Raw genomic sequence first — 25,739 nt, 5'->3', positions numbered from 1 at the left:
AGAACATCCAGTTAAGAGTTGATTCTGGCTTTTTTCATCCAAAGTGTATTGAGCTAGAGTGAGACATGAAAATGGGAAATAAAAATCATATTCAATGTGAAAGAAAGGAAGGGAAGAAGAAAAAATAATATAAACTGTTCCTTAATGGACATGACTTCATGCAATTGAAATGGCTGTCAAATTGAAGTAAACAGTTTTGGGAAAGTAGTTCTGTGGAAAACATAATAGGCAAAAGAGCGTTAATTTTTACTCAGATTTTTTCCAGAGAAAGGTTATTTTTGGTGACATAATTAGTTGTCTTCTGGTAGTACTACCATGTCTCCTTTTTATTACTTTATAGAACACTTGAGCTTTTTAGTATAGAAAAAAGTTACTTTTATATTATCAGTTTCAAGTTGGATGTCTTTCACTTCTGAATCCATATTGTCTAACATAATGTTTTCCAAAATATAATTTCTTATTTTGTGAATACGAGGTCTTCAATTACAGTTCTTGCTGTCTGCTCCGCACCCCGACCCCTTATAAGCCTAAGGTATAGTCACTGAGGCACATTTGTATTCTGACTTGTATGTCACAGCTGGAAGTAGTAATAATGAGAAGTGAAACAGCAACATTGCCACTATAATTTTTAAATTTATACAGCTAATCTGACTTGGGGTGGGGTAGTTTCTGTGTAATAACATTTGTTGTAAATAATAGCAGTTAGTCACGTGGTGCTACTTTTTTTTAGACGCTTTACATATTTTGTTGTAAGCAAGTTGAGGAAACGATCTTTGGTGAAGGATCTTGGAATAGCAAACAACAACAAAAATGTCGGAGAAGAGGGACTCATAGATGAGTAAATACAATAAAATTTTACAGGTATTGCAATAGAAATATGTACAGTGTACATTGAAGGAAGAAGCAGTTATGTTTATAAGATGGATAGGGACAAACAGGGAAGTGTATGAAGGACATTACAGGCAAAGACAGCAGAGTCAGCAGCAAAGGTGCAGATGCATGAGATGGCTAAAGAACTTAGAGAGTCTGCATGCCATTCCCAGTGGGTTCAGTTGAGTGAAGCTATGGCTAGATATATGGAACAAAGGCCCGATCATGGAAGACTTAAGGTGTTGTGCTAAGGAGTTTGGGCACGATTCTGTAGGCAGTATATAGTCAGTTCAGTTCATTTCAGTCGCTCAGTCATGTCCAACTCTTTGTGACCCCATGAATCGCAGCACGCCAGGCCTCCCTGTCCATCACCAACTCCCAGAGTTCACTCAAACTCAGGTCCATCAAGTCGGTGATGCCATCCAGCCATCTCATCCTCTGTCGTCCCCTTCTCTTCCTGCCCCCAATCCCTCCCAGCATCAGTCTTTTCCAATGAGTCAACTCTTAGCGTGAGATGGCCAAAGTTTTGGAGTTTCAGCTTTAGCATCAGTCCTTCCAATGAACACCCAGGACCGATCTCCTTCAGAATGGACTGGTTGAATCTCCTTGCAGTCCAAGGGACTCTCAAGAGTCTTCTCCAACACCACAGTTCAAAAGCATCAATTCTTCAGTACTCAGCTTTCTTCACAGTCCAACTCTCGCATCCATACATGACCACTGGAAAAACCATAGCTTTTACTAGACAGACCTTTGTCGGGAAAGTAATGTCTCTGCTTTTGACTATGCTGTCTAGGTTGGTTATAACTTTCCTTCCAAGGAGTAAGCATCCTTTAATTTCATGGCTGCAGTCACCATCTGCAGTGATTTTGGAACCCCCCAAAATAAAGTCTGTCACTGTTTCCACTGTTTCCCCATCTATTTTCCATGAAGTGATGGGACCAGATGCCGTGATCTTAGTTTTCTGAATGTTGAGTTTTAAGCCAACTTTTTCACTCTCCTCTTTCACTTTCATCAAGAGGCTTTTGAGTTCCTCTTCACTTTCTGCCATGAGGGTGGTGTCATCTGCATATCTGAGGTTATTGATATTTCTCCCAGCAATCTTGATTCCAGCTTGCGCTTCTTCCAGCCCATCATTTCTCATGATAAGTTAAATAAGCAGGGTGACAATATACAGCCTTGACATACTCCTTTGAAGGTTTAAGGAGGGATTGCAAGTCAGAAGCACAGTGGGATATCACTTCATACCTGTTGTTGTTCAGTTGCTGTTCAGTCACTCAGTCCTGTCCCACTCTTTGAGACCCTGTGGACTGCAGCATACCAGGCTGCCCTGTCCTTCATACCTGTTAGAATGGCAATTATCAAAAAGACAAAATCGTGAATGCTGGTCAGGATATGGATAAAAGGGAACCCTGGTAGACTGTTGGTTGGAATATAAATTGGTGCAGCCACTACGGAAAAAGGACGGAGGTCCCTCCAAAAATTAAGCATAGAACTACCATGTGATGCAGCAATTTGACTTCTGGATATTTTTCTGAGAAAAACAAAAACACGAACTTGAAAAGGTATTTGCACTCCCACGTTAACTGCAGCATTATTTACAGTAACCAAGACATGGAAGCAACCTGAAGGTCCATTGATGGGTGAATGGATAAAGAAAATGTGCTACACACACACGCACACACACACACACACACAGATCCACACACAGATCCACACACACAGAGACACAGTGGGTGGTATTTAACCATAAAAAGAAGAAAATACTGCCATTTGCAACAGCATGGGTGGATCTTGAGGGCATTATGTAAGTGAAATAAGTCAGAGAAAGACAAATGCTATATGATGTCACAAATACATGTGGAATCTGAAAAACAAAAACCAAACTCATAGGTACAGAGTGCGGATTGGTGGTTGCCAGAGGCAGGCGATTTGGGTTGGGAGGAATGGGTGAAATGGGGAAAGGTGGTCAAAATACATACCTCTGGTTATGAAATAAACAAGTTGTGGGGATGTGATGTATACCATGGTGACGATAGTTAATAATAATGTTCAGTTGAGAGTTGCTAAGAGAGTTGATTTTAAAAGTTCTCATCAGAAGAAACAAATTGTTAATATATGTGGTGATGGATGTTAATGAGATTTTCTATGATTACTGCACAGTATATACAAATATTGAATCATTAGGCTGTACATCTGAAACTAATGTTATATATCTATTATATGTCAGTTTTTTAAAAAAAGTCTTAAGCAGAGGAATGATAGGATCAGATCTGTTTTTGAAAGATCACTTTGGTATTAGTTTGGAATGATGTATTGAATGAGTAGTTGAGGGAAAAGGTGTTGCGCTAAGACAGTAAAAATTAGGATATTAAAAAGGATACGTTCAAGAGATGGTAGGGAGGTGGACTCTATAGAACTTTGGATTGGTTGGAGTGATTGGTTTGGGAAAAAAATGGTGATGGTTTAGAAAGCTCACTTGGGAAGTGGGAGTATTGCTGAGCACTGCCTGGGGTCTAGCTAATGTTTCTAACGGTGAGTTTAAAATGGCCCCTATGTGAGGATTTACTCCATTAGCACAGAAGAAGGTAGATAGTTATATTGATCTGAATTTAGGGATTAGCAGGGCAGGGGTGGTCAGTGGATAGAAACAGGACACTGAGTGTTTTTTGAAAGAGAATGTAAACTGTTACACTGGGTATTTGAGGTTGGATGGAGAAGGAGGTGAAGTGGGGGAGAGAGAACAATAAGCGTGAAGAGTAAGGACAAACGGAGAAGTTGAGGGATGAGTTGTCACCACTGGATTGAAGATTCGATGAAGGGAAAGTTAAGAAAGTGAGATGTTTGGAAAGCATAGCGTCTGCGGTCAGATACTGGTTTCCTTGAGTTTTCGATGACAAAGACTGGGTAGCTTCCAGAAATGGTAAAGTGCGGTATGTGCTGCAGAAGCACATTGCTTAGTTGGGGATGTAGATGAGGAATGTAGGAAGTGAGGAATTTTGAGCTAGGTGGTTGCTAGTTTGTCCCTGTGAACATTAAAATTCCCACCACGAAGGCCAGTTTTGGAGTAGAAAGAAGCTTTAAGAGGAGAAAGTGAGCCAGGTTAGTAGAAGTCTTCGCTAATGTGAGAAGCAGTGATTAAAAGGGGAATGGGTGATAGAGAGGTTGTATGCCCAAATACCAAGCACCTCGGAGGAAGAAGGCTGTTATATATGGAGATGGAAAAGTAACACTAGTGTGAAAGCATGAGACAGGAGCTGGGGGAATGCTGGTTTCACCTTTGGATTTTGTTAGATGTCGGACAAGAGTCTTCTCTAGAAAAGGCTGCGGGGAAGTGGGCTCCTGGAAGGAGATCTCAGCTGAAGCAAAGAGGTAGAGGGGAGAATTTGGTTGAAGATAGAAGAGAATTTATTCCATATGGCGTAAAAAGTCCAGTGTAAAGGAAAAGTTAGCTGAAGGAAGACTTGGGCAGGGAAAATGGACAGAGGAAATACAGAGTCGGACTTGAAGGTCTGGCATTTTTGAAGAGGTTCAGGATGACAAGGATAATAAGAATGTTTGGATTGAAGTTTGTGTGGTGAAGTTTATGGGCCTAGGAAAACTGAGGACCAAAGCGGCATTGGTTACTTAGTGAGATTGTGGTTGTTGAGTTGCTGAGTCGTGTCTGACTCTCTGCGACCCCATGGACTGTAGCCCACCAGGCTCCTCTGTCCATGGGATTCTCTAGGCAAGAAAACTGAAGTGGGTTGCCATTTCCTTCTCCAAACTTAATGAGATTAGCAGACTGTAGTCTTTGGTCAGAATTCAGATGCCTTGCCAATTCTTATTCTCTAGCAGTTTATCTTTTAAAGGGAGGAAGCAGTGTAACTAAAGAGCTCTAGTCTAAAGATTTAAATGCCATTATAGAGTATAGGATTTGGGTATCCTGGTGGCTCAGAGGTTTAAAACACTTCACTTCATAGAATATAGGCAGAAGTATAGATGATTGGGTTTTATTCCACTGGATGACCTAGGAAGACTTCTTGGAAAAACCGGCCTTTTAACTGGGTCTTAAAGAGTAAGTAACAATAGGATGTTAATAAATAGAAAGAGAATTAGCTCAGTCGTGTTCAACTCTTTGCGATCCCGTAGACTGTAGCCTGCCATGCTCCTCTGTCCCTGGAATTTTCCAGGCAAGAAGACTGGAGTGGGTTGCCATTTCCTTCTTCAGGAGACCTTCCTGACCCAGGGATTGAAGCCGGATCTCCCACACTGCAGGCAGACTCTTTACTGTCTGAGCAACCAGGGAAGATAAATGGGCATTCTGTTTTGGAGTTGCATGAGCAATGGTATGAATTCAGGGAAATACAAAGCTTATTTATGGAACAGTTCATAAAAGGTAAACATAGAGGGCTTGACCTCAAGATGAACAGTGGAGAAATGGAAAAGAACAGTGGAGTGAAGTAGCCTAGTAGCCATGGTGATCAGAATCATGTACAAAGCCCATATGACAGGGGACAAATAACTTGAAAATAGAGCTCTGCATTCTGTAGCCACCTTCAGTCTTGAGTATCCAGTTCATGTTTATACCAGAACTTTCAGCGGTTGTGGTGGTGGTAGTGGTATGTGTATCTGTGTTTGCTATAATCACAAGAACAATACTAAGATATAGTCACACGTGTGTCCCCTCCAGCCCCTTAAATTTCATGGACCAAAATTGTGTCACATTCTCTCCTAGACACAAAAGAACCAAAAACAAGCATGTCCTCTTGGGCTCATCGTAACTGTCCTCATGCAGATCAGGAAAGAAAGGACTGTGTATATATATGGAGTAGGCAGCAAACAATATTTGTCAGAGTACTGTGCCTAAATTTTTATTGTTTTCCTTGTTATTTTATGTTTAGTGTTATTTTAATTAATCCTAAATTGGTACAGAAAAAAAGAAATCATTCTCAGCCTATCAATTTCTCTTTTCTTACACTATAAAGCTCGAAAATAGAATTCTTATGACTGTTCCCTTGTCATATTATAGTTTCTTGGACACAAAAACAATTAACCACAATTATACTTTGAAATAGTTAAAGGGATGTTTGTATTTGAAAAACATTTTTTTGAAGTGTTCCCAGTGGAATGGCATTTTCATTCATTTAAATGAAGTGATTATTTTGAGGGAGATGATTTTCACATTGTATAAATACATAAAAACGTAGATAGCATGATTTTATACATGGAACATTGTAAAAAACTGTACAAAAAGCTAATACATTCAGGAAAGTAGCAGGATACAAAATCAACATGCAGAAGTCAGTTGTTTCTATATACTAATAATGCGTTTTCCAAAAAAGACATTAAGGAAACAAATTAATAGCAAAAAAAAAAAAAAAACAATACTAAGGAATAAAACTATCCAAGGAAGTTAAAGACCTGTATGAAGAAAACTATAAAACAATGATGGAAGAAATTGAAAAAGACACAAATCGATAGAAAGTTATCCTGAGTTAATGAATTGGTAAAATTAATCTTGTTAAAATGTCATTGCTGCCTAGAGTGATTTACAGATTCAATGCATGCTACATAAAAATTCTAATGACATTTTACACAGATAGAAAAAACAATCTTGAAGTCAGTATGGAACCATGAAAAACCCAAAATGGCTAATGCAGTCTTGAGCACAAAGAACAGAGCTGGAGGGATCACACTTCCTAACCTCAAGCTGTATTGCAAGGCTGTGGTTATCAAAACAGTGGACAGCAGAACAGATTGGTAGAACTACACGTATATACAGTCAATCTACCTTTGAAAACAGCACCAGGAATGAACAGTGGGGAAATGATAGACTCTTCAATGACTAGTGTTGGTGAAAATGGATATGCATATGCACAAGGGTGAAATTGGACCCTTATATTACATCACACACAGAAATCAACCAAAGTGGATTAAGCATTTAAAAGTAAGACCTGAATCTGTAAAACTCCTGGAGGAAAACATTGGGGAAAAGTTCTTTGGTACTGGTCTTGAGAATGGTTTCTCGGATTTGCCACCGTTAGAGGGCAGGTAACAAAAGCAAAAACAAACTATTAGGACTACATCAAAGTGACCGACAGAGTGAGAGAAAATGTTTTCAAATCCTATCTGATAAGGGGGAAAAACTTGCCTGATCAAAAGGGACAGATTTTCAGATATAAATTACGTCTGGGTACCTAATATATAGCATAGTGACTGTAGTTTAATAATATTGTATACTTGAAATTGCCAAGATGGTAGATCTCAAATTGTCTCACCACAAAAAGAAAAGTAACTGTGTGAGGTTATGGTGTCTCAATTAGCTTTATTGTGGTGATCATTTCATAGTGAATACATATATCAGAATATCATGTTGTACACCTAAAATATATACAGTATTTTTAGTATCCAAACCTCAATAAAAATGGACTGGCAGTTATTTGAGGGGAGATGATTTTCACATTGTAAACATAATTTATAGTCGCTACATGCAGGTATTATGGTGGACAAATTTTAAAACAAAAATGTGCTTTCTAAATATCACAACCTCAAGGTGGATTATTCCATCAGAATCTTGACTTTTTGTGTGAAGTAGGCTTTTAATATGTTGGGAGTTAAGCTTTAGAAAAATGTATTTCTTAGTCAGAACTTTAAGTTTCAGTTCAAAATGTTTGAGATTTTCCTACCATTGATTTTTCTTCCTTAAATAATTTAAGTTTCTTCTACTGATAAAAGGAAATGATGTAAATCATACAGTTTGTGGCATTGGTTTATTGTCACTGTATTTTTTAATTTAATAAACATAATACACGTTAACTATATACAAAGGCACTGAAGTAGATTTTATAGAAAATAAAGACACAGTCGTCCTTCTTGGGACTTTGAAATTTTAATTGGTGAGACAACATTTACATACTTGAGACCAATAAACAGTAAAAGGCAGTATGTGATCAGGTATCCAAAGTTCTATAAGAATTTAAGAGAATAAAAGTATTGAGTGTGATTACTTAGTGTAATGGAAAAAATGGATATTTAACATAGGATATTTAACATATTTAACATATTTAAATTGTGTGTTAAAAACACACAATTTGGTTGTGGGGGAAAGTTACAAGGTACAAGGACAGGCTTGTCTTTCCATCATTATCTTTTCCCCTTCTGCTCATCTGGCCCTGCCAAACTATTTGTAGTTTCTCAAGTGTTCTATGCTCTTTGATAATTCTATACTTTTAGTGTTTTTCGTTTGTTTTTGGAATTCCCTTGCTTGTTTGTCAGCCTGGCGATTTCCTATCTTTCAAGCCTCAGTTCAGATATCATCTGCTCTGTGATGTCTTCCCTGAACTTTCCTGGGTAGAGTTAGGTACTTTCTTTTCCTTTTTCCGGATTCATAATCATGGTGCTTCTCTGTCTCTCTGCTCTCTGTCCACCTAGGGGGTGTATGTATGTGTATAGTTAGAGTTATCACATTGCACTATTTATCTGTCTGTCTCTTCAACAAGCTTGTGAGCTTTATGAACGTGAGAGCTTTGCCCTATTTATCTCCAAATCATAGTGCCTGGTGTAATGGTTTTTTGCACATTGGCCTGATAATTGAGTGATTAATTGGATGGTTAGATAAAAAGAAAGAATTAACCTGGAGTGTACTCATAAATACTGGGGAAGCCTGTCTAGAGGGAATGTGGATGGTAAGACTACTTAGCCCTATTCTTAGGAATAGAGCTTGCAATTTACCAGTATTTAGAGATAAGATTGAATAGGCAATATTGGACTGGTTGGCAGTAGAAGTTTTAATAAACAGTGGGGTTACAGTTAATAAAATTTCTGAATTTTTAACACGCCCATTTTTCAAATGTCCTGTGCTTTTGTATCTTGTAGTGCTTCCACTTCTCATTCAGAGAATTCAGTGCATACAAAATCAGCTTCTGTTGTCTCATCGGATTCCATATCAACTTCTGCAGAGAACTTTTCTCCTGATTTGAGGGTATGTATACTGTTCCTGAGTCCTAGTGAAGTATTTGCTATCAGCTGTTTGTGGCCACACTATCAATATAACTTTTAACTAATTAGGCAGGAGGCATTGATGGAGCATTCTCAAAGACCTGAATCTGTATGTAATATCCTAGAACAGGCTATTCTTACTTATCCATAAAAAAGAAAAAAAAAATGTGTTTCATTTCTGAATTTGATGTCTTCTAAGTTCTTTGCCAAAAGGTAATTAATGAATTCTGTAGTGGTATAAAAGATTTTCATGAATACTCCCATAATGCTTTACTCCCAGTCATAACTAATATTTATTGAGTGCCTACCGTGTGCCAAATGTTGTTCTAAATACTTTAGTGAAATATCTCTTAAAATACTTCCACCAATTCTGTAAGGTAGAAATTATTATTACCATCATTCTACAGATGCCAGTAACTCATAGAGAGATTAAATAACATGTCCAAGGTCTCATAGCTAATAAATCTTATTGTCAGTATTCCTGCTCATGTAGTCCAGTTCTGGAGCTAAGTCACTTAAATACTGTGCTGTTTGCTGCATATCTTATTGTAGTTTATAAGTCAGTCAGTTCAGTCACTCAGTCGTGACCAACTCTTTGCGACCCCATGAACCGCAGCACGCCAGGCCTCCCTGTCCATCACCAACTCCTGGAGTTTACCCAAACCCATGTCCATCAAGTCGGTGATGCCATCCAACCATCTTATCCTCTGTTGTCCCTTTCTCCTCCTGCCCTCAATCTTTCCCAGCATCAGGGTCCTTTCCAGTGAATCAGCTCTTCGCATGAGGTGGCCAAAGTACTGGAGTTTCAGCTTCAATATCAGTCCTTCCAAAGAACACCCAGGACTGATCTCCTTTAGGATGGACTGGTTGGATCTCCTTGCAGTCCAAGGGATTCTCAAGAGTCTTCTCCAACACCACAGTTGCATTAAGGACCTCTGGGCCTCTTGATAATTTTGAAGTTTTTTGGCCTACTTCTGATCAGCTTTTATTAGTTAAAAACTATCATTTTAAACCTCATGTGACTGATAAAGAACTCATATTAGGAAGGGGAGAAATACTGCTTTTATTTCTAGCCTATACTTAAATTATTGTTATGTTCTACCTGCTGTTTCTTGCCTAAAATATGTTAAACCATTTGTGTGTTCCTGTGAGAATTAGTTTGTTTAAATTCCTTATGGTTACATTAAATTTGGTTAAATTCCTAGGCACACATGTGAAATGCAGTACATTGTAGGAAGCTGAAAGAAGGCCTTCATTGTCAGCTTCTCTGCATACAGACCCCCTTTATTTCCTCAGGATGTTGTATGTATGTAGGAGTGGTTTACATTGGGAAAAGTAGGGGTCAAGGCAGAAGGAGAAAGGGACGACAGAGGATGAGATGGTTGGAGGGCATCACTGACTCAATGGACATGGGTTTGGGTGAACTCCGGGAGTTGGTGATAGACAGGGAGGCTTGGCGTGCTGCAGTCCATGGGGTCTTAAAGAGTCATATGTGACTGAGTGACTGAACTGAACTGAATGTTAAACTATATGTTAAATATTTTGATTTCTTATTTTGAGTAAAGTTTTAATTTTAGAACAGGTTTAGATATACAGAAAAATTGCAAAGATACTACAGGGTTCCCATATATGTGACATCCAGTTTCCCCTGTTATTAATATCTTATAATACATTAGTATGGTATGTTTGTTAAAATTAATGAACCAATGTTGATACATTATTATTAAATAAAGTCAATGCTGTATTTTGATATCCTGAGTTTTTATCTAACGGCCTTCTTTGTGTTCCATGGTCCGTATCACAGTGTATTTGGTAGCTGTGTCTCTTTAGGCACTTCTTGGCTGTGATTTCAGACTTTCTTTTTGATGAGACTTTCTTTTCTTTCTTTCTGGCACTAGTGGTAAAGAACCTGCCTGCCAATGCAGGACAGGTAAGAGACATGGATTTGATCCCTGGGTCAGGAAGATCCCCTGGAGGAGGGCATGGCAACCCATTCCAGCCAGCATTCTTGCCTGGAGAATCCTATGGACAGAGGAGCCTGGTGGGCTACAGTCCATGGGGTTGCACAGGGAACGTGATTGAAGCGATTTAGCACACATGCACGGTTAGATACTTTGTAGAATGTTTAATGCTTTACCCTTAATTAGACTGGGGCTATGTGTTAGACCACAGAGATGAAGAACCATTTCATCACGTCATATCAGAGGTGGTGCGTACTGTCAGCATAGTTTGTACTGTCCATGTTGACCTTAATCTCTTGGTTCAGGTAGTGATAGGTTCTGTCACTGTAAAGTACTCTTTTTTCCCTGCTTCCTGCCCTTACAGTGTACTCTTTGAAAGGAAGTAACTATGCACAGTCCATGCTTAAGGAGCCCAGATAGAGTGGAACACTTTTTATTTCTTTTGCATGAGAGATTTGTCTCTTCTGCCTCATTTATTGAGTTATGCAGTTATTTATTTATATCAGTGTAGACTCATGGATGTTTATTTTATATATATTATAACGCAGTATTACTTTGTTGCTAAACTTGTTTCAGTTTCAGATTGGGAGTTCTTTCAGTCAGATCTTGTGTCCCTTTGACACACTCCCATTATGGTGTCTTTTTGTTGTTTTCGTCTGTTTTTTGTTTATAGTCACTCTTCCTTACTTTTTGTCACTGTAAGATGCTCCGCGCTCATCCTGATGCTTCCCGCCTCAGGCCTGAAATCATCATCCGTTTCTCAGGGGGCCAGTTTTCTTTTATTGGAAAATGGCATTTGAAAGCTAGATCTGGGCACCAGGCGTGCTCACTTTCTTTTTCTTCCCTCTCTTCTCCACTCCCCCCTCTTTTTCATTCTTTCTGTTTAAGATTTATTTATTTATTTATTTATCGGCTGTGGTGGATCTCCATTGCTGTACATGGGCTTTCTCTAGTTTTGGCGAGCGGGGGCTGCTTTTCCTTACAGGGGCGTCTCTTGTTGGGGTGCACAGGCGCGGCATGAGAGCTTCAGTAGCTGCGATGCCTGGGCTCAGTGGTGTGGCTCATGGGCTTATTTGCTCCATGGCATGGGGACCCTTCCTGTACCAGGGATGGAACCGGTGTCCCTTGCATTGCAAGCTTGGATTCCTGGAGAAGCCCGTCTTTCTTTCTTTTAACAAAAAAAGGTAACACAGCACTTTTTTTCTCCTTCTGAAGCTAAAGATCATTTGCGTACGTCCTATTTGGAAATAATGAGAATCGTGATCACATATGCAAGTTTGTCTGGAGTAGTCTTATTTTATGCTATTGTCTCTTCAGGTTTAACAGTAGACACAAAAATGTCCTGAGTTATTGACTCTCTTAGCACTAGGATACTAAAGGAATCTGTTAAATTTATACATCAGCTCCATGAGTTTGGGATTGTCCCCATTAGTGCCTTAATTAGTTCAGTATCTTTCACAACTTAGTGGGGCCCTGAGATAATTTTCATTAGAAAAATGAAGAGAGTTGTTAAATGTTATAGCAAGGAGTGTTAAATGTTATATTAAGGAGAAGATCATTTTGGACACCAAAGGTTAACGGTACTTACCGTGGTAGGGTGCCTGAACGGCAGAGAAAAAAAGGAAATTAATATTTTTAGGCTGATTGTTTTCATGTTCCTTCATTTTAAAACATACCTTTGATAATTAGATATACTCTTTACTTGAATCACAGTCTTTTTATTTAGTTGTGGGAAGGAGATGAATGAGGAGCATCTAATATCATTTAAGAAATGAAGCCTGATGTCAAATGTATATGTAGGGTGGAAGGAAGGATGTGCTTCTCATAACTGAAAAAAATCCAGTGTGTTACCTGGATAAATATTTATACAAGCTTCGTCTCATCACAACAATCCTGTGAGACAGATATCACTATCCTGTTTGACAGAGGGGCAGCCTGATACTCAGGACAGCTGAGTTACATGATGTGCTTAAAGACACACAGCTCGGTGTTGCCATTTTATTTGGTCTTGGGTTGGTCATATTCCTGTACAGCATGTTACCCAGAGAGACTGTGCTCCCGTGATTTTGCTGCTGAGTTTTTTCAAATGTGAGGTGTCTGTTAGTCACTCAGTCGTGCCCAACTCTCTGTGACCCCGTGTATGGTAGCCCACCAGGCTCCTCTGTCCACGGAATCCTCCAGGCAAGAATACTGGAGTGCGTTGCCATTCCTTCTCCAGGGAATGTGAAGTGAGAAGTTCTTAATTCAAAGAAGTATCTTTAAGACATTTTTTGAGGTAGAAGTAGCAGTTTTCAGCATTCCTTAATAAATGAGAATTGCTTTTCTCCTTAATTCTAAAAGAGGGTTTTTTCTAATAAAATCTGATTTCTCCCCTTTCTCAGTTTCGTTAGTTGTTGATATTTTGCTTTTAGTATATATACCTTTAGCTGTAAAATGGTAGTGCTCTAGTTAATTATAGGTGGAACTCACTGCAGACAGCTATGTGTTTTTCTGTCACTGATCACATTTCGGCTTTGCTTGTAAGATGAGGGGCTTGGCCTGCAAGTCGTCATTCACAGATGATGTGAAGTTGGTTAACCTCTGGGCTTTGAGTTCTCCGTACAGTGTCACTTTATCTCTGCTCTGAGCCTCAGCATTTTATAAGCTCCATTAATAACAGCTTTTAAATAGAAGTAGAAAGAACACAATGTGTTTAAAAGCTAATACATTTTCATTAAAAATATTAAATCAGATTGTATAGGTTTTCTGCTACAAGTACTATGAAGTGACTCTTTCTTCAAAGGATAGTGTTGTAATAGAGGAACACCTGTGAAAGCTTCTGTTAAGAATTTCCTATTCAGGAGAAGGAAATGGCAACCCACTCCAGTACTCTTGCCTGGAGAACCCCATGGAGGGAAGAGCCTTGTAGGCTACAGTCCATGGGGTCGCAAAGAGTCGGACACAACTGAGCAACACACCACCAAAATCACTGCAGATGGTGACTTCAGCTATGTAGTTGAAAGACACTTGCTCCTTGGAAAAAGCTGTGGCCATCTTAGACAGCATACTGAAAAGCAGAGATGTTACCTTGCCGACAAGGTTCCACCTCGTCGAGGCTGTGGTTTTTCCAGTGGTCGTGTATGGATGTGGGAGTTGGACTGCAGGGAAGGCTAAGCACTGAAGAATTGATGCTTTTGAAGTGTGGTGTTGGAGAACACTCTTGAGAGTCCCTTGGACAGCAAGGAGATCCAAGCAGTTCATCCTAAAGGAAAGCAGTCATAAATATTCATTGGAAGGTACTGATCCTGAAGCTGATACTCCAATACTTTCACCACCTGATGCGAAGAGGTGACTCATTTGAGGGGACCCTGATGCTGGGAAGGATTGAAGGCAGGAGAGGAGGGGGACAACAGAGGATGGGATGATTGGATGGCATCACTGACTTAGTGAACATGAATTTGAGTAAACTCCGGGACTTCGTGATGGACAGGGAGGCCTGGCGTGCTGCAGTCCATGGGGTTGCAGGGAGTCAGACATGACTGAGCAACTGAACTGAACTGAGAGGGGTGGGATGGAGAGCGAGTTGGAAGGGAAGTCCAAGAGGGAGGGGACATATGTATACCTATGGCTGATTCATGTTGATGTTTAACAGAAAACAACAAAATTCTGTAAAGCAATTGTCTTTCAATTAAAAAAATAAATAATTTAAAAAGAAAAAAAAGAATTTCCTATTCAAACAAGGTTGTTTGCTCCCGCATCAGTAAAGCAGAATCGAAAATCATCAGGGATAAGGGGTATTTACTCAGGTAGAATTCCGTTTGTGTTACTCTTTCACCTTGTAAGCATAGTTTGTTCTGGAAAAAGTCATATACAGATTTAATCCAGTAGATGTGTTTCTGAAAAGCTGAGCACAGTCTCAGGCTTGGTAAATTGAATCATGCTTCCTCAGTGATAATAATTGTAGTGTTTTCTGTTTGCTTTGTTTTTCACTTTGGCACTCGGCCTATTGAATTTCATTTAAAAACTTAAAATCGTTTCATATAAAAATTTTCATGATCAAATTATTTTAAACTAAGTTTTCCGTTTTAAAAAGCAAGCTTTCTTTAATACAACTATGTTCTTACTAAGAACATAGTTTTAGAGTTTGACAGTAGAATTAAGAACCTAGGAAACTTGTGTTTGGTTGATTTATTTGTTCACCAAAGACTAAAATCTCATGAAATACAGAACTTTAAAATTCAAATGCACAGCTCTGTTTATTTATAGAATGTAATTTATATGGCCTTGGGCTTTAATTAAAGCATATTCCTTAAATGGTGGTGATTAAAAGATAAGTTAAAAGTCAGGCTGTGCAGTATTCCCTTTCCTTTTTTGATGCCTTTGATATGGCACTTACAATGATGTTTGTCTGCAATTCAAAATCGAATTGTATTGATACTGTATTCTGTGTTTTTTATCCCATTATTTTAGAAGTCCTCAGACATATGATCAGAATATGTATATGTATTTATATAGTTTATATATGTGTATATTTGAGATAAAAGTTGTAGTATTTTGGGTTTTGTTTATAACCATCTTTCCTTATCTTGAAATATTTAATGGGCTTAAATCAAGCAAATGTGATTATCCATTCAAAATTTGTGTTACATTATTAATATTTCTTTATGAACCAAAGGTTGGAGAAGGCAATGGCACCCCACTCCAGTACTCTTGTCTGGAAAATCCCATGGACGGAGGAGCCTGGTAGGTAGGCTGCAGTCCATGGGGTCGCTAAGAGTCGGACATGACTGAGCGACTTCACTTTCACTTTTCACTTTCATGCACTGGAGAAGGAAACGGCAACCCACTCCAGTGTTCTTGCCTGGAGAATCCCAGGGACAGGGGAGCCTGGTGGGCTGCCGTCTGTGGGGTAGCACAGAGTCGGATACAACTGAAGCGACTTAGCAGCATGAACCAAAGGTCACAGATAATTGGATTATTTCTTCTAGAGTACATATGTGAATGTAGTATTGACACATTCTGTAAGTATGCAGGTCTAGTCAGAATGAGTTAAGGCTCATAGAGCAGATGTTAGGTAAATATAGAACAGTTTCTGTTATACATAGTTATTTTAATAGCCCGAGCAAAAATTGATTGAAGATAGCCCTTATTTGTGATTAACACCACCACCCCTCATACCAATGTTACCTCTTAGCAGCCTACAAATTGAAAAGAACAACTTAGGCAAATAAAGGACATCCACTAAAAACTCCATGATATGCCTCATCCTTAATGGAAGTACGTTAGAAGCCATTTCCTTTAAACTTAGAAACATGATGCTGGTTTCTGTCACTACTTCCAACATTATGCTAGAAGTCCTAGCCAGTAAAATAAGAAAAGGATAAATAATATAAGGGATGAAAAGAAGCAAAACTTTCATTATTTATTGATGATTGTTGATATAGAAGATTTAAGAAAAATCTATTATGTACACTTCTGGCACTGATGCTGGATATAAGATAATTTAACAAAAAAAATCATACTTCTATACCTCAGCAAAAATGTTTAGATAGTGTGATTTTAAAACTATTCTAGTCACAAGAGCAACAAAATTACATCACTTGTCTAATAAAAGATATGTAACAACTTCATGGAGAAAATTATAAAACTTTATTAAAGAGCCTAAAACTATCTCAAATATATGAGTAGACAGGCTTGGGAATGTCAAATATTTTCAATATATCAGTTAACTCAGTGTCATTTCAAACAAAATTCAAGTTTATCCTGTAGAACTTGGCAAGCTGATCCTAAAATTTATATGGAAAGATAAAATGTCAAGATTACTAATAAGAAAAATGAAGCAGGAGGATTCATTTAGTTGAGTATAAAGCTAAAGTAATTAGTACAGAAATAGATGAATGAAAAATAACAAAGTTCAAGAACAGATATTTATAGGAACTCTGTATTGGAGTTGGTATAATAGATCATTGGGGGAGGAATCAGCCATATCAGCCATATGGTTAGCCATATTGGAGAAGAATAATTGAATTCTTAATTCAAACACAAAAATTGAATTCTTTAGACTTAACATTGAAAAATCGAAAATTTAAAATATCATGTCTTTATAACATGTCAGGAGAGAATGTTAAAATAAGACCCAAAGTATTAACCTTAAAAGAAAAGCTATAGAAGGCCCCCCTAGTGGTTCAGTGGTTAGGCATCCGCCTTGCAGTGCAGGGGACTCGAGTTTGGTCTCTGGTCTGGGAACTGAGATCTCACATGCCGCGGAGCAACTCAGCCTGTGCGCCCCCGCCGCCGAGCCCATGCGCCGGCACTGGAGAGTCTGTGAGCCGCGATCCCGAATGCTGCAACTAAGACCCAATGCAGCCAAATAAATACATATTTTTTAAAAGATATAAAAAATAAATTTTAAAAGTTTTGTTTATAAAAAATAAAACAAAAAATTTTATTGTGCTAAAATGGTAATGAACTTTTCCTATTTGATTGCTGTTCATCTTACCTCTATCAAATTAAGCTCTGCAAAGGCAGGAGCCTTGGTTATTTCTCTAGTATGTAGAATAGTGCCTGAATCAATGTGACTTAAAATCTATTTCACACATGTGGCCAGTTGCAACCTAAAGCTCCTTGGGATGCTGGACCATTCATCCTCCCATTTGCTATATTTAATTGTGGTGGAAAAGGTTGAGGAGCATTCCTAATTGACTGAAATTTGAAACCACCTGTTGGCTACATCTGGGAAACTAAAGAAGAAAATTTTGTGTTTTATTCATGGTTCCCAATGAAATCTATGCATTTAATGGCAACCCACTCCAATATTCTTGCCTGGAAAGTCCCGTGGACAGAGAAGCCTGGTGGGCTACAGTCCATGGGATCACGGCTTAAAAACTAAATAGGATTCACTAACTCACTGCACTCTCTTGAAATTTCCTGAGTGGGGAGAAAGTATCCAGTAAGACCTGGCCTCAGCCAGCGTGAAGGTTAGAATCATGTAGTGGAAAAGGAGATAAGCAAATCAGTGATTATTGTGTGACAGGTACTATCGCAAAGGTATACCTTGGAAGCAGAAAGGGCAGAACATTGTAAAACAGTTTATAAATAAATAAAGTTCTACTACATTTAAACATAAAGTATTTGGAGGGTATTTACAAAAAATAAGAATTTAAAGAAAAATAAACTTTCTGGAAAGAAAAAGAGAATATACTATAAGATCTATACAGATAAGAATGTATCTGTTGTCCTTTCTTGTATCCTTAGAGCTTAGTATTTGGAATGTGGAAGGTACCCAGGAAAAGTGTTTTTGACTAAATCAGTTGAAGAGAATGAGAAATATTCAGTTATTTTCTTTTTTAACACAATGTCATTATCTTCTGAAGAATGCTCGTTTCCCTTTACTTTCCATCCTCAGTAGTCCCCTAGTTCTTATGTCTGGTAGACTTGTTGTCTACTGAAGCTAATGCACCGTCACAAAGCTCCTTTCCTTTGACATCACTTTCCATGTGTGATACCCCGGTTTAAAAATTCTTCAAGGGATCCTTGTTTCTTACAGTGGTGAGTGCAGACTTCTGAGCCTTGTGTTCAGGGTTCTTTGTGTTTGGTCCCATCACAGCTGTCACACTGCATCTCCCACTGTCCCCAAGTATGACCCCACCTTTGTTGATAGGGATTCTTCAGATAGTCTCTCACCTGTTACACAAAATGTGCTCATCTCACGTCCTTTCATGCTCACTTGCTCACATATCTGGAGTGTACTCTGCTCTTCAGTGAAGCAAATGATGCTCAGTCTGTTAATCACAGACTCCCTGCCACCTCTGTGCCTTCTAGCCCATTATGATCTTTATTTTCTGATAGAAGATACTTAGATAAGTCAGAGAGATAGCAATGGTGAAAAGACTTTACAGAAATTATATGAGGTGAATTTGGAAGACACAGGCAGTCACTAATGTGTGCCTCCTTCATGGAAATCCCCTTGAAAATGTTTATGGTTGTCTCATTTCCATGCTTAATAAAGAAAAGACTTCAGACCATACCCTTATGATTTCCATTTTACTGAAACTTTTCTCTCCAGAGTTACCATTGGCTCTCCTTTCTAAAAGTTTGTATCTTTTATAATAACCTTGAGAGTTTTTTTTTTTAATTATAAAAGCAATACAATGTAATAATAATTTGTGGGAAATAGAAACAGGATTAAGGAAAAAATAAAAATCACCAGTGCTTCTACTCTCACCATTACTCTTTGGTACACAAAAGAATCTTCCTTAAAAGTTCCTTAAAAGTATTTGATACCGCACCCCCCCCCCAAATCTTCCTTTAAAGTTCCTATGTAGAACTTTTGAGTATCGGAGTAAAAGCTCTTCAACTCTACTGACCATAAGTTTATGATATCAGCAGTTGGCTAAGTTATGAGTAGAGTCTTGACTATTATACTGTTCAATGGTCTGTAGCCTATTTATTGGGTTTGTAATTATTTTGATGTGATTTGCAGATTATATTACGTATAATATTAATGCCATTAAGGCTTAAAAGAATAAAAACTTTAAATGTGTTAAAAGTTTCAGTAAAAACAGCCAAATTATAATAGAAATATATGTAGAAATTATTAAAAATTAGGAAGTGTGGAAAAAATGATGAACATAAAAGTATATTTAATACAGTCATGATGCAGCAGGGATAATAATGACTGTATTCAGTAGATGGGAAAGAAATAAGGAAAACTCTGCCTAGAGGATATTTAATTAGGTGGTGGTTGTTCAGTCGCCTAATCGTGTCCGACTCTTTGTGACCCTATGGACTGCAGAATCAGCATAGACAAGTAGAAAGTGAGAAACTGCAGGGGCTTCCCAGTCTTAGGTGGGTCTTCATAGTTTTGTGAGATTTACCAGTAGGAGCCCTACCAGGTTCTTACAGTGAAGGCTTAGAAAAATTCTCTTTTGATACTGGCAGAGGGAGAGGAAAAACAGCTATTTTGAAAATGTCCAGAACATTCTGTTTTTCTTAAACCTGCCCTAAAAAGAACCTGTTTTGCTAGCCTAGCCTGTGAGTTTTGTCAGAGCCTAACTGATCTGGGGGAAGGGAGATACCCAGTTCCAACCTCCTCTAACCTTCCCCATGGGTGAAGAGAAATACAAACTGCAGCACCCTCTGGCCAACCTGTCCTATGTGGGTGGAGGTGGGACAGAGTGAAAGTGTTAGTCCCTCAGTTGTGTCCGACTCTTGATGACCCCGGGAACGGTAACCAGCTAGACTCTTCAGTCCGCGGAATTTTCCAGGCAAGAATACAAGAGTGGCTTGCCATTTCCTCCTCTAGGGATCAAACCCGGGTCTTCTGCATTGCAGGCAAATTTTTTTTCACCGTCTGAGCCACAAGGAAAGAAGCACTTGTAAATGTCACAGTCTTTATAAAAGGCAGAGGACTAAGAGATTGAGACACAGGACTAGGGGACATTTCTCCTCCCGCCTCCACACCTCACCACCACTCTGCTGCTGCTGCTAAGTCACTTCAGTCGTGTCCGACTCTGTGTGACCCCACAGACAACAGCCCACTAGGCTCCCCCGTCCCTGGGATTCTCCAGGCAAGAACACACCACCACTCTAGGAGCCTGTTTATCTCAGCTCTTCTTACCTGGTGCATTATGTTCAACTTTTAACAAAAAATTACAAGGCATACTAAAAACCAAAATTAATATGTAAGAATTAACAATTTTATATTTCTATTATAAAATAGATCAACAAAAGAAATTTATATTTCTATTATAGAAATACTTAAAAATCTCAGGGAGGGAAGGAGCCTATTTGTAGCAAAAATTAAAAACATAAAATACCTAAGAATAAACTTAAGGTATAAGAAGAAACTATATGAAGAAGCTTTAAAACTCTGCTGAGTAATATTAAAGTATACTTAACTAAATGTAAAGTCATACCTTGATTTTTGATAGAAAGGCTCACTATTGTTCAGATTTTAATTCTTGCTTATTCTGTAAATAATACAGTTGATTTGACAAACTCATTCTCAAATTTATAATGGCAAAACTCTGGAAGCAGTAGAAGTGTTTTTTGGTTGAGGGGATGGTTAAATAAATCAATTATTTACATGTTTACAATTCAATACTATATAGTATTTGGAAAGAAGAAATAGATCTTCACGTGTGGACATGAAGATGTGGTTAAGATTGGTTAAAAAATTAAGGACAGAAGAGTATGTTTAAGTTTATGATTGTTGGGAATTGTCAGGGGAGGGCTAGAAGAAGCTATGATACATAAACAGGTGGTATTAATTAGAGATAAAGTAGAATGGAAACAAGAAGACATGTTTGGAGGTGGTTTGAACAGTTCCAAGTAAAAATGAATAAAGGGCATCACTAGGGTAATGACAATGCACAGTAAAGAACAGGTCTGAAAAAATATTTATGTGGACATAATGTGTTAAAGCTGCCTGAGTGTTTCAGATTGAGGGAAAGAAGCCAAAAATTATGACTCCAGGTTTCAAAAGTGAAGAAAAGTGCAAGTGTTAGTCAGTCGGTCATGTCCAAGTCTTTGTGACCCCGTGGACTGAATGTGTGGCCGCCAGGCTCCTCTGTCCGTGGAATTCTCCAGGCAAGAATTCGGGAGTGGGGAGCCACGCCCTTCTCCAGGATTGAAACCCGGTGGTGATTTACGGGTTTACTTCTTTCTGTCTGACTGTCCCTCCTTTGTGTACTTTGTTGTTCCTCTCTCCTCCTCTGGACAAGGTGACCCTAATATGTCCTTCATCACTTGCTCCCCGCCAAGTCCCACTCCTCTGCTGTTCCTTTTTCATGCCTTCAGCTTTCATGTCTTTGCTTCTGGTTGTGTTCTCTTTCTCAACCTCTGACCCATCGTATCACTTGCTGTACAGTTACAGTAGGATGCTTTTATGTCATGATCATAGTCTTAGCACAGTCATACATCTGTTCAGATCAGCTGCTGCTGTGAGGGGTATGTATGTCACCTTGGAAAAGTTGCTTAACTTCTGTAAGGGTCAATTATTACCTCCTTTATAAATGGGAATAAAATGCTACTTCTCTTTCAAGGTATTATGAGCACTAAATGAATAATCCTCTACAAGCAGTGCATTAACCAGGCCAGTTCAGGTGGTGGTTTCTGTGTATTAGGTGAAATGAAAGTAATGAGATGTCTCCCTAGCTGTCTACATCTGTCTTGTTTGTGGTAGAAATTGTTACAAGCCGTCCTTTATTGGAAAGAACTGTTCTTTATCCTTAGTTTATATCCTTCTAACTTTCTGCTTTTAAAAGTCTCCTTTCTTTTATGAAATGATATTGCTAATAGATGGTAGTTGTTTGGGTTAGTGTTCTCAGTTATGAAAAAAAAATAGTTGCAGCCCTACATTATTCCCTCTCCAACCTGCAGTTTTTTAAAATGTATATCTTGTATTAGTATGCTGCATTTGTTATAATTGATGAACCAATATTGACACATAATATTAATTAAAATCCATGGTTTACATGAGGGTTCACTCTTGGGTTGTATATTCTCTGGGTTTCAACAAATGTATAATGACATGTTTCTCCCGTTACTGTGTCAGGAAAAGTTGTTTCACTTCCCTGAGAGCACTCTTTACCCATCTCCCTGTCCCTCCCCCGTCTCCCTGAACCTCTGGCTACCACTGATCTTCTCCCTGTCTCCATAGTTTTGCCTTTTCCAGAATGTCACATAGTTGCAATCATCCAGTACATAGCCAGATTGGCTTCTTAGCAATATGCCTTTATGATTCTTCCATGTCTTTTCAGGGCTTGATAGCTCATCTCTTCTCATCACTAACTAATCTTCCTTTGAATTGATACACCACAGTTAGTTTATCCATTTACTTACTGGAGGACTTTTCAGTTGCTTCCAAGTTTTAACAGTTACAGAATACCTTGTATTTTAAGATTTAAACTTGAAAATTTTTCTTCATATGAGGTGTATTCATTCCTAGGGTTACTGTAACAGAATATGCAAACTGGGTGGCTTAAAACAATAGAATTTTTTTCTCTCACAGTTCTGGAGTATGTATAAGAAAGATATATATATATATATATTTATATATAGATCTTCATCTTTAGCTCTTAGAGCTCCTAAAACTTGTCTTATCACTTCTAAGTGATAAGAGCCAAAGAAGCATCTTTGGTTATAATACTTGGCTTTTTAGTCTCTGGTTCCAGAGTGATAAAAGTAAAGAGCATCTTTTGTTATTCATAATACACCCTCTTGGGTCACACCTGAGTTTATGTTAATGAATAACTCTTGGAAAGCCCCTAAGGATGGGGCCTGGTTATCATGGGAACCCACCCTTGATTACTTTTGGAACTTTCAGCCTCTTCCATCTCTGGGGAGGGGAAAGAGGCTGGAGGTTGAGTTGATCACTAATGGCCATAATTCAGTCGATCTAGTGATGAAGCCTCCATAAAGATACCCTGACTGAGGGATTTAGAGATCTTCCAGATTGGTGCACACTTTAAGGGTATGGAAATTTCAAGGTGTGGAAATCCCACACAGCCTTATACCACATACTGGTATCTAAGTGCTGTTCTTCATACAAATCTGGCAAATGTAGGTGAGATGTTTCCCTGAGTGTTGTGAGCCATTTTAGTAAATTACTGAACTGAAGAAGAGCTTGTGGGAAACTTTGATATATGAATGTTTGGCCAGAATTCAGATGACAGTCTAGGGTTTGAGATTGGTGCTTGAAGTGTAGGGGCCGTCTTGTGGGACTAAGCCCTTACAGTGTGCGACCTGCACTAACCACTGGTGACAGTGTAGTAACTGAGTTGTAGGATACCCAGATGGTATCCGCCAGGAACTGGAGATTTCCTTGGTATGGAAAAACCTGCATATCTAGTGTCAGAAGGGTTGAGAGAGAGGATAGAAAAAAAATTTTTTTTTTTGACCGTTTAGGAGGCTTGTAATCTGAAATCAAGGTATTGGGAGGGTGGCTACTTCTGAGGGCTCAGAGGTTCTCAGAGCCCTCACAGTCTGTTCCATACCTCTTTTCTAGCTGCTGGGGAAGACCCATGATTCTTGGTATTCCTTGGCTTGTAGATCCATCACACTAATCTCTGCCTCCATCTTCACATGACGTTATCCGTATGTCTCTGTATTTTCATAGGGATGGCGTCCTACATAGACGGCGGTCATACTGGATTAGGGGTCCACCCTGTCCGGTATATCCTCGTTGAACTAACTGCATCTGCACTGACCATATTTCCAAATGAGGCCATGTTCCCAGGTGCCATCAGTTAGTACCTCTCCCTATCTTTAAATAACCTGTAGCATGAAGTGATGCTTTCCAGCCTGCTCCTGTGTGCATACTCTCCCTTTTTTTGTCATTGTTGAATCATTGATGATGATGTAATATTATCCAGCTCTTACTAATTGTGGTTTCAGCTGAAAACCAAATTTTCCTTGGCAGTGTTATAAAAAAGGGCTTCCTTGTGCTTGAATTTGGATGTATTTTCAAATACATAACCAATAAGATACATCCCAGATGCTGGTGTGTGGCTCTACCCTGCTCTGATTGGTTTTTATGGTTCATTTGCGTACTTTGTGGTTTGTCAAGTATAAAAATAACAAGTGAAATTGATGTAAAATGATTTTTTTCTTAGAATTAGCCAATGAAGGAGATTTCTTCTTCTTCTTATTTAGTTTTAGTACATAAAGAAACTGTAGAAGCTAGTTTATAACTTCTACAGACTCATTTTCCCCTTTTAGGTGGTTATAATTTACTGTTTTGCAGATTTCAGAAAGAATTCTTTTCCTGTTTTTCTGTTATCTTACATTCCATGTGAAAACTGACCCCTAAGCTTGCCAATTTCCAGATCATCATTATAGACAAGGTTTCTGAATTTCCTTTATGATAGTTTCCTAATCAGAGAGGAGAGAAAGGGAGGTTGGTTAGAGTCTCATGGAAAGTTACTGAGCACTCTGAAAATAGTTTGATAAAAAGGCCATGGAAGAAAATGGGGAAGAAACATGCTTGGACATAGGACAAAAGTGAATTCTGTTTTAGGAATAAAAAAAGTTATAAATTTCAATCTATGTGGGTTTTTTGTTTGTTTGTTTGTTTCCACCAGCAAGATTTTAATGTGTTCAATAGACTTTCCTTGAAAAGGGTTACATATTGTATTAACTGCTATTAAAGAGCAGATTTGATATAATCTTTATTGATAGTGGAAGACAGAGGAACCTGATGTGCTACAGTCTGTGGGGTTGCAGAGTCAGACACAGTTTAGCCACTGAACAACAGCATCATCTGTTGATATAGCCAGAGCTCCTGAGTCAAGTCAGCGTCTAATGCAGCTGACTGTGAACAGATTGGCTAGCCAATTAGTGGTTCAGTAGGAGAACACATCTTATGTATTCCAGAGTGTCTCCTGAGGGGAGTGTGTGTCTTCCTCTCATACCTGAGTGTTGCATAACTTTCTCTCTGCTGAAGATATCTGCATGTGAGTGCTGACACACCTAATCAGTCTGGCTTTGCTGTCTTAGTTTCTCTACTCTCATTTGAGGAAGGTAGGACCCTTGTATTTTTGAATTCTTTGTTTTTACCTTAACTCCTTTTTCATTTAATCTGTGTTGCCTTTTTCATTACTGACATATCTGAAATGCAGTTCTCTTCAAGTAAAAATCATCATGTATGACAAAATAATTGTTTGCATTTGTTTTATAAACCTAGGGTCAAATTTGATCACTTCTTCCAAGAGTTTATCTCTTATCCCTCTTTATTTCTCTTATCATGGACTAATTTAGAATTTTGGTGTTTCTCTCCTAGATTGTTGTCTTCTCATCTTTATCATATCAGTTTTGTGCACCTCTTTGACCATGCCATTTACCTCTGTCAGAGACCTGCAATGGTTTTCCTTTAGATGACTGGTTAAGTTTAATATTCTTACTCTCCTCCCTCCATGTATTTTATTATAAAAATTTCCAAACACTTTACTG

The 25,739-nt window shown here is 38.5% G+C and overlaps 1 protein-coding gene across 4 annotated transcripts in view; it reads left to right on the top strand.

The window, feature by feature from the left end:
- The window catches only part of MTMR2 (myotubularin related protein 2), a 110,344-nt gene that overhangs the window by 33,587 nt on the left and 51,018 nt on the right, over window positions 1-25,739 (top strand). For all 4 annotated transcript variants that reach the window (XM_005899500.2, XM_005899501.2, XM_070384300.1 and 1 more), the window contains one exon: window positions 8,725-8,830. In XM_005899500.2, the coding sequence (XP_005899562.1) occupies window positions 8,725-8,830 (106 nt within the window). The remainder of the gene's footprint in view (window positions 1-8,724; window positions 8,831-25,739) is intronic.

Source organism: Bos mutus, chromosome 15 (genome assembly GCF_027580195.1).
Source record: "Bos mutus isolate GX-2022 chromosome 15, NWIPB_WYAK_1.1, whole genome shotgun sequence".
NCBI classification, from domain to species: domain Eukaryota; kingdom Metazoa; phylum Chordata; class Mammalia; order Artiodactyla; family Bovidae; genus Bos; species Bos mutus.
The sequence above is the reverse complement of the archived record's forward strand: the minus strand, read 5'-3'. Positions and strand labels throughout refer to the sequence as shown.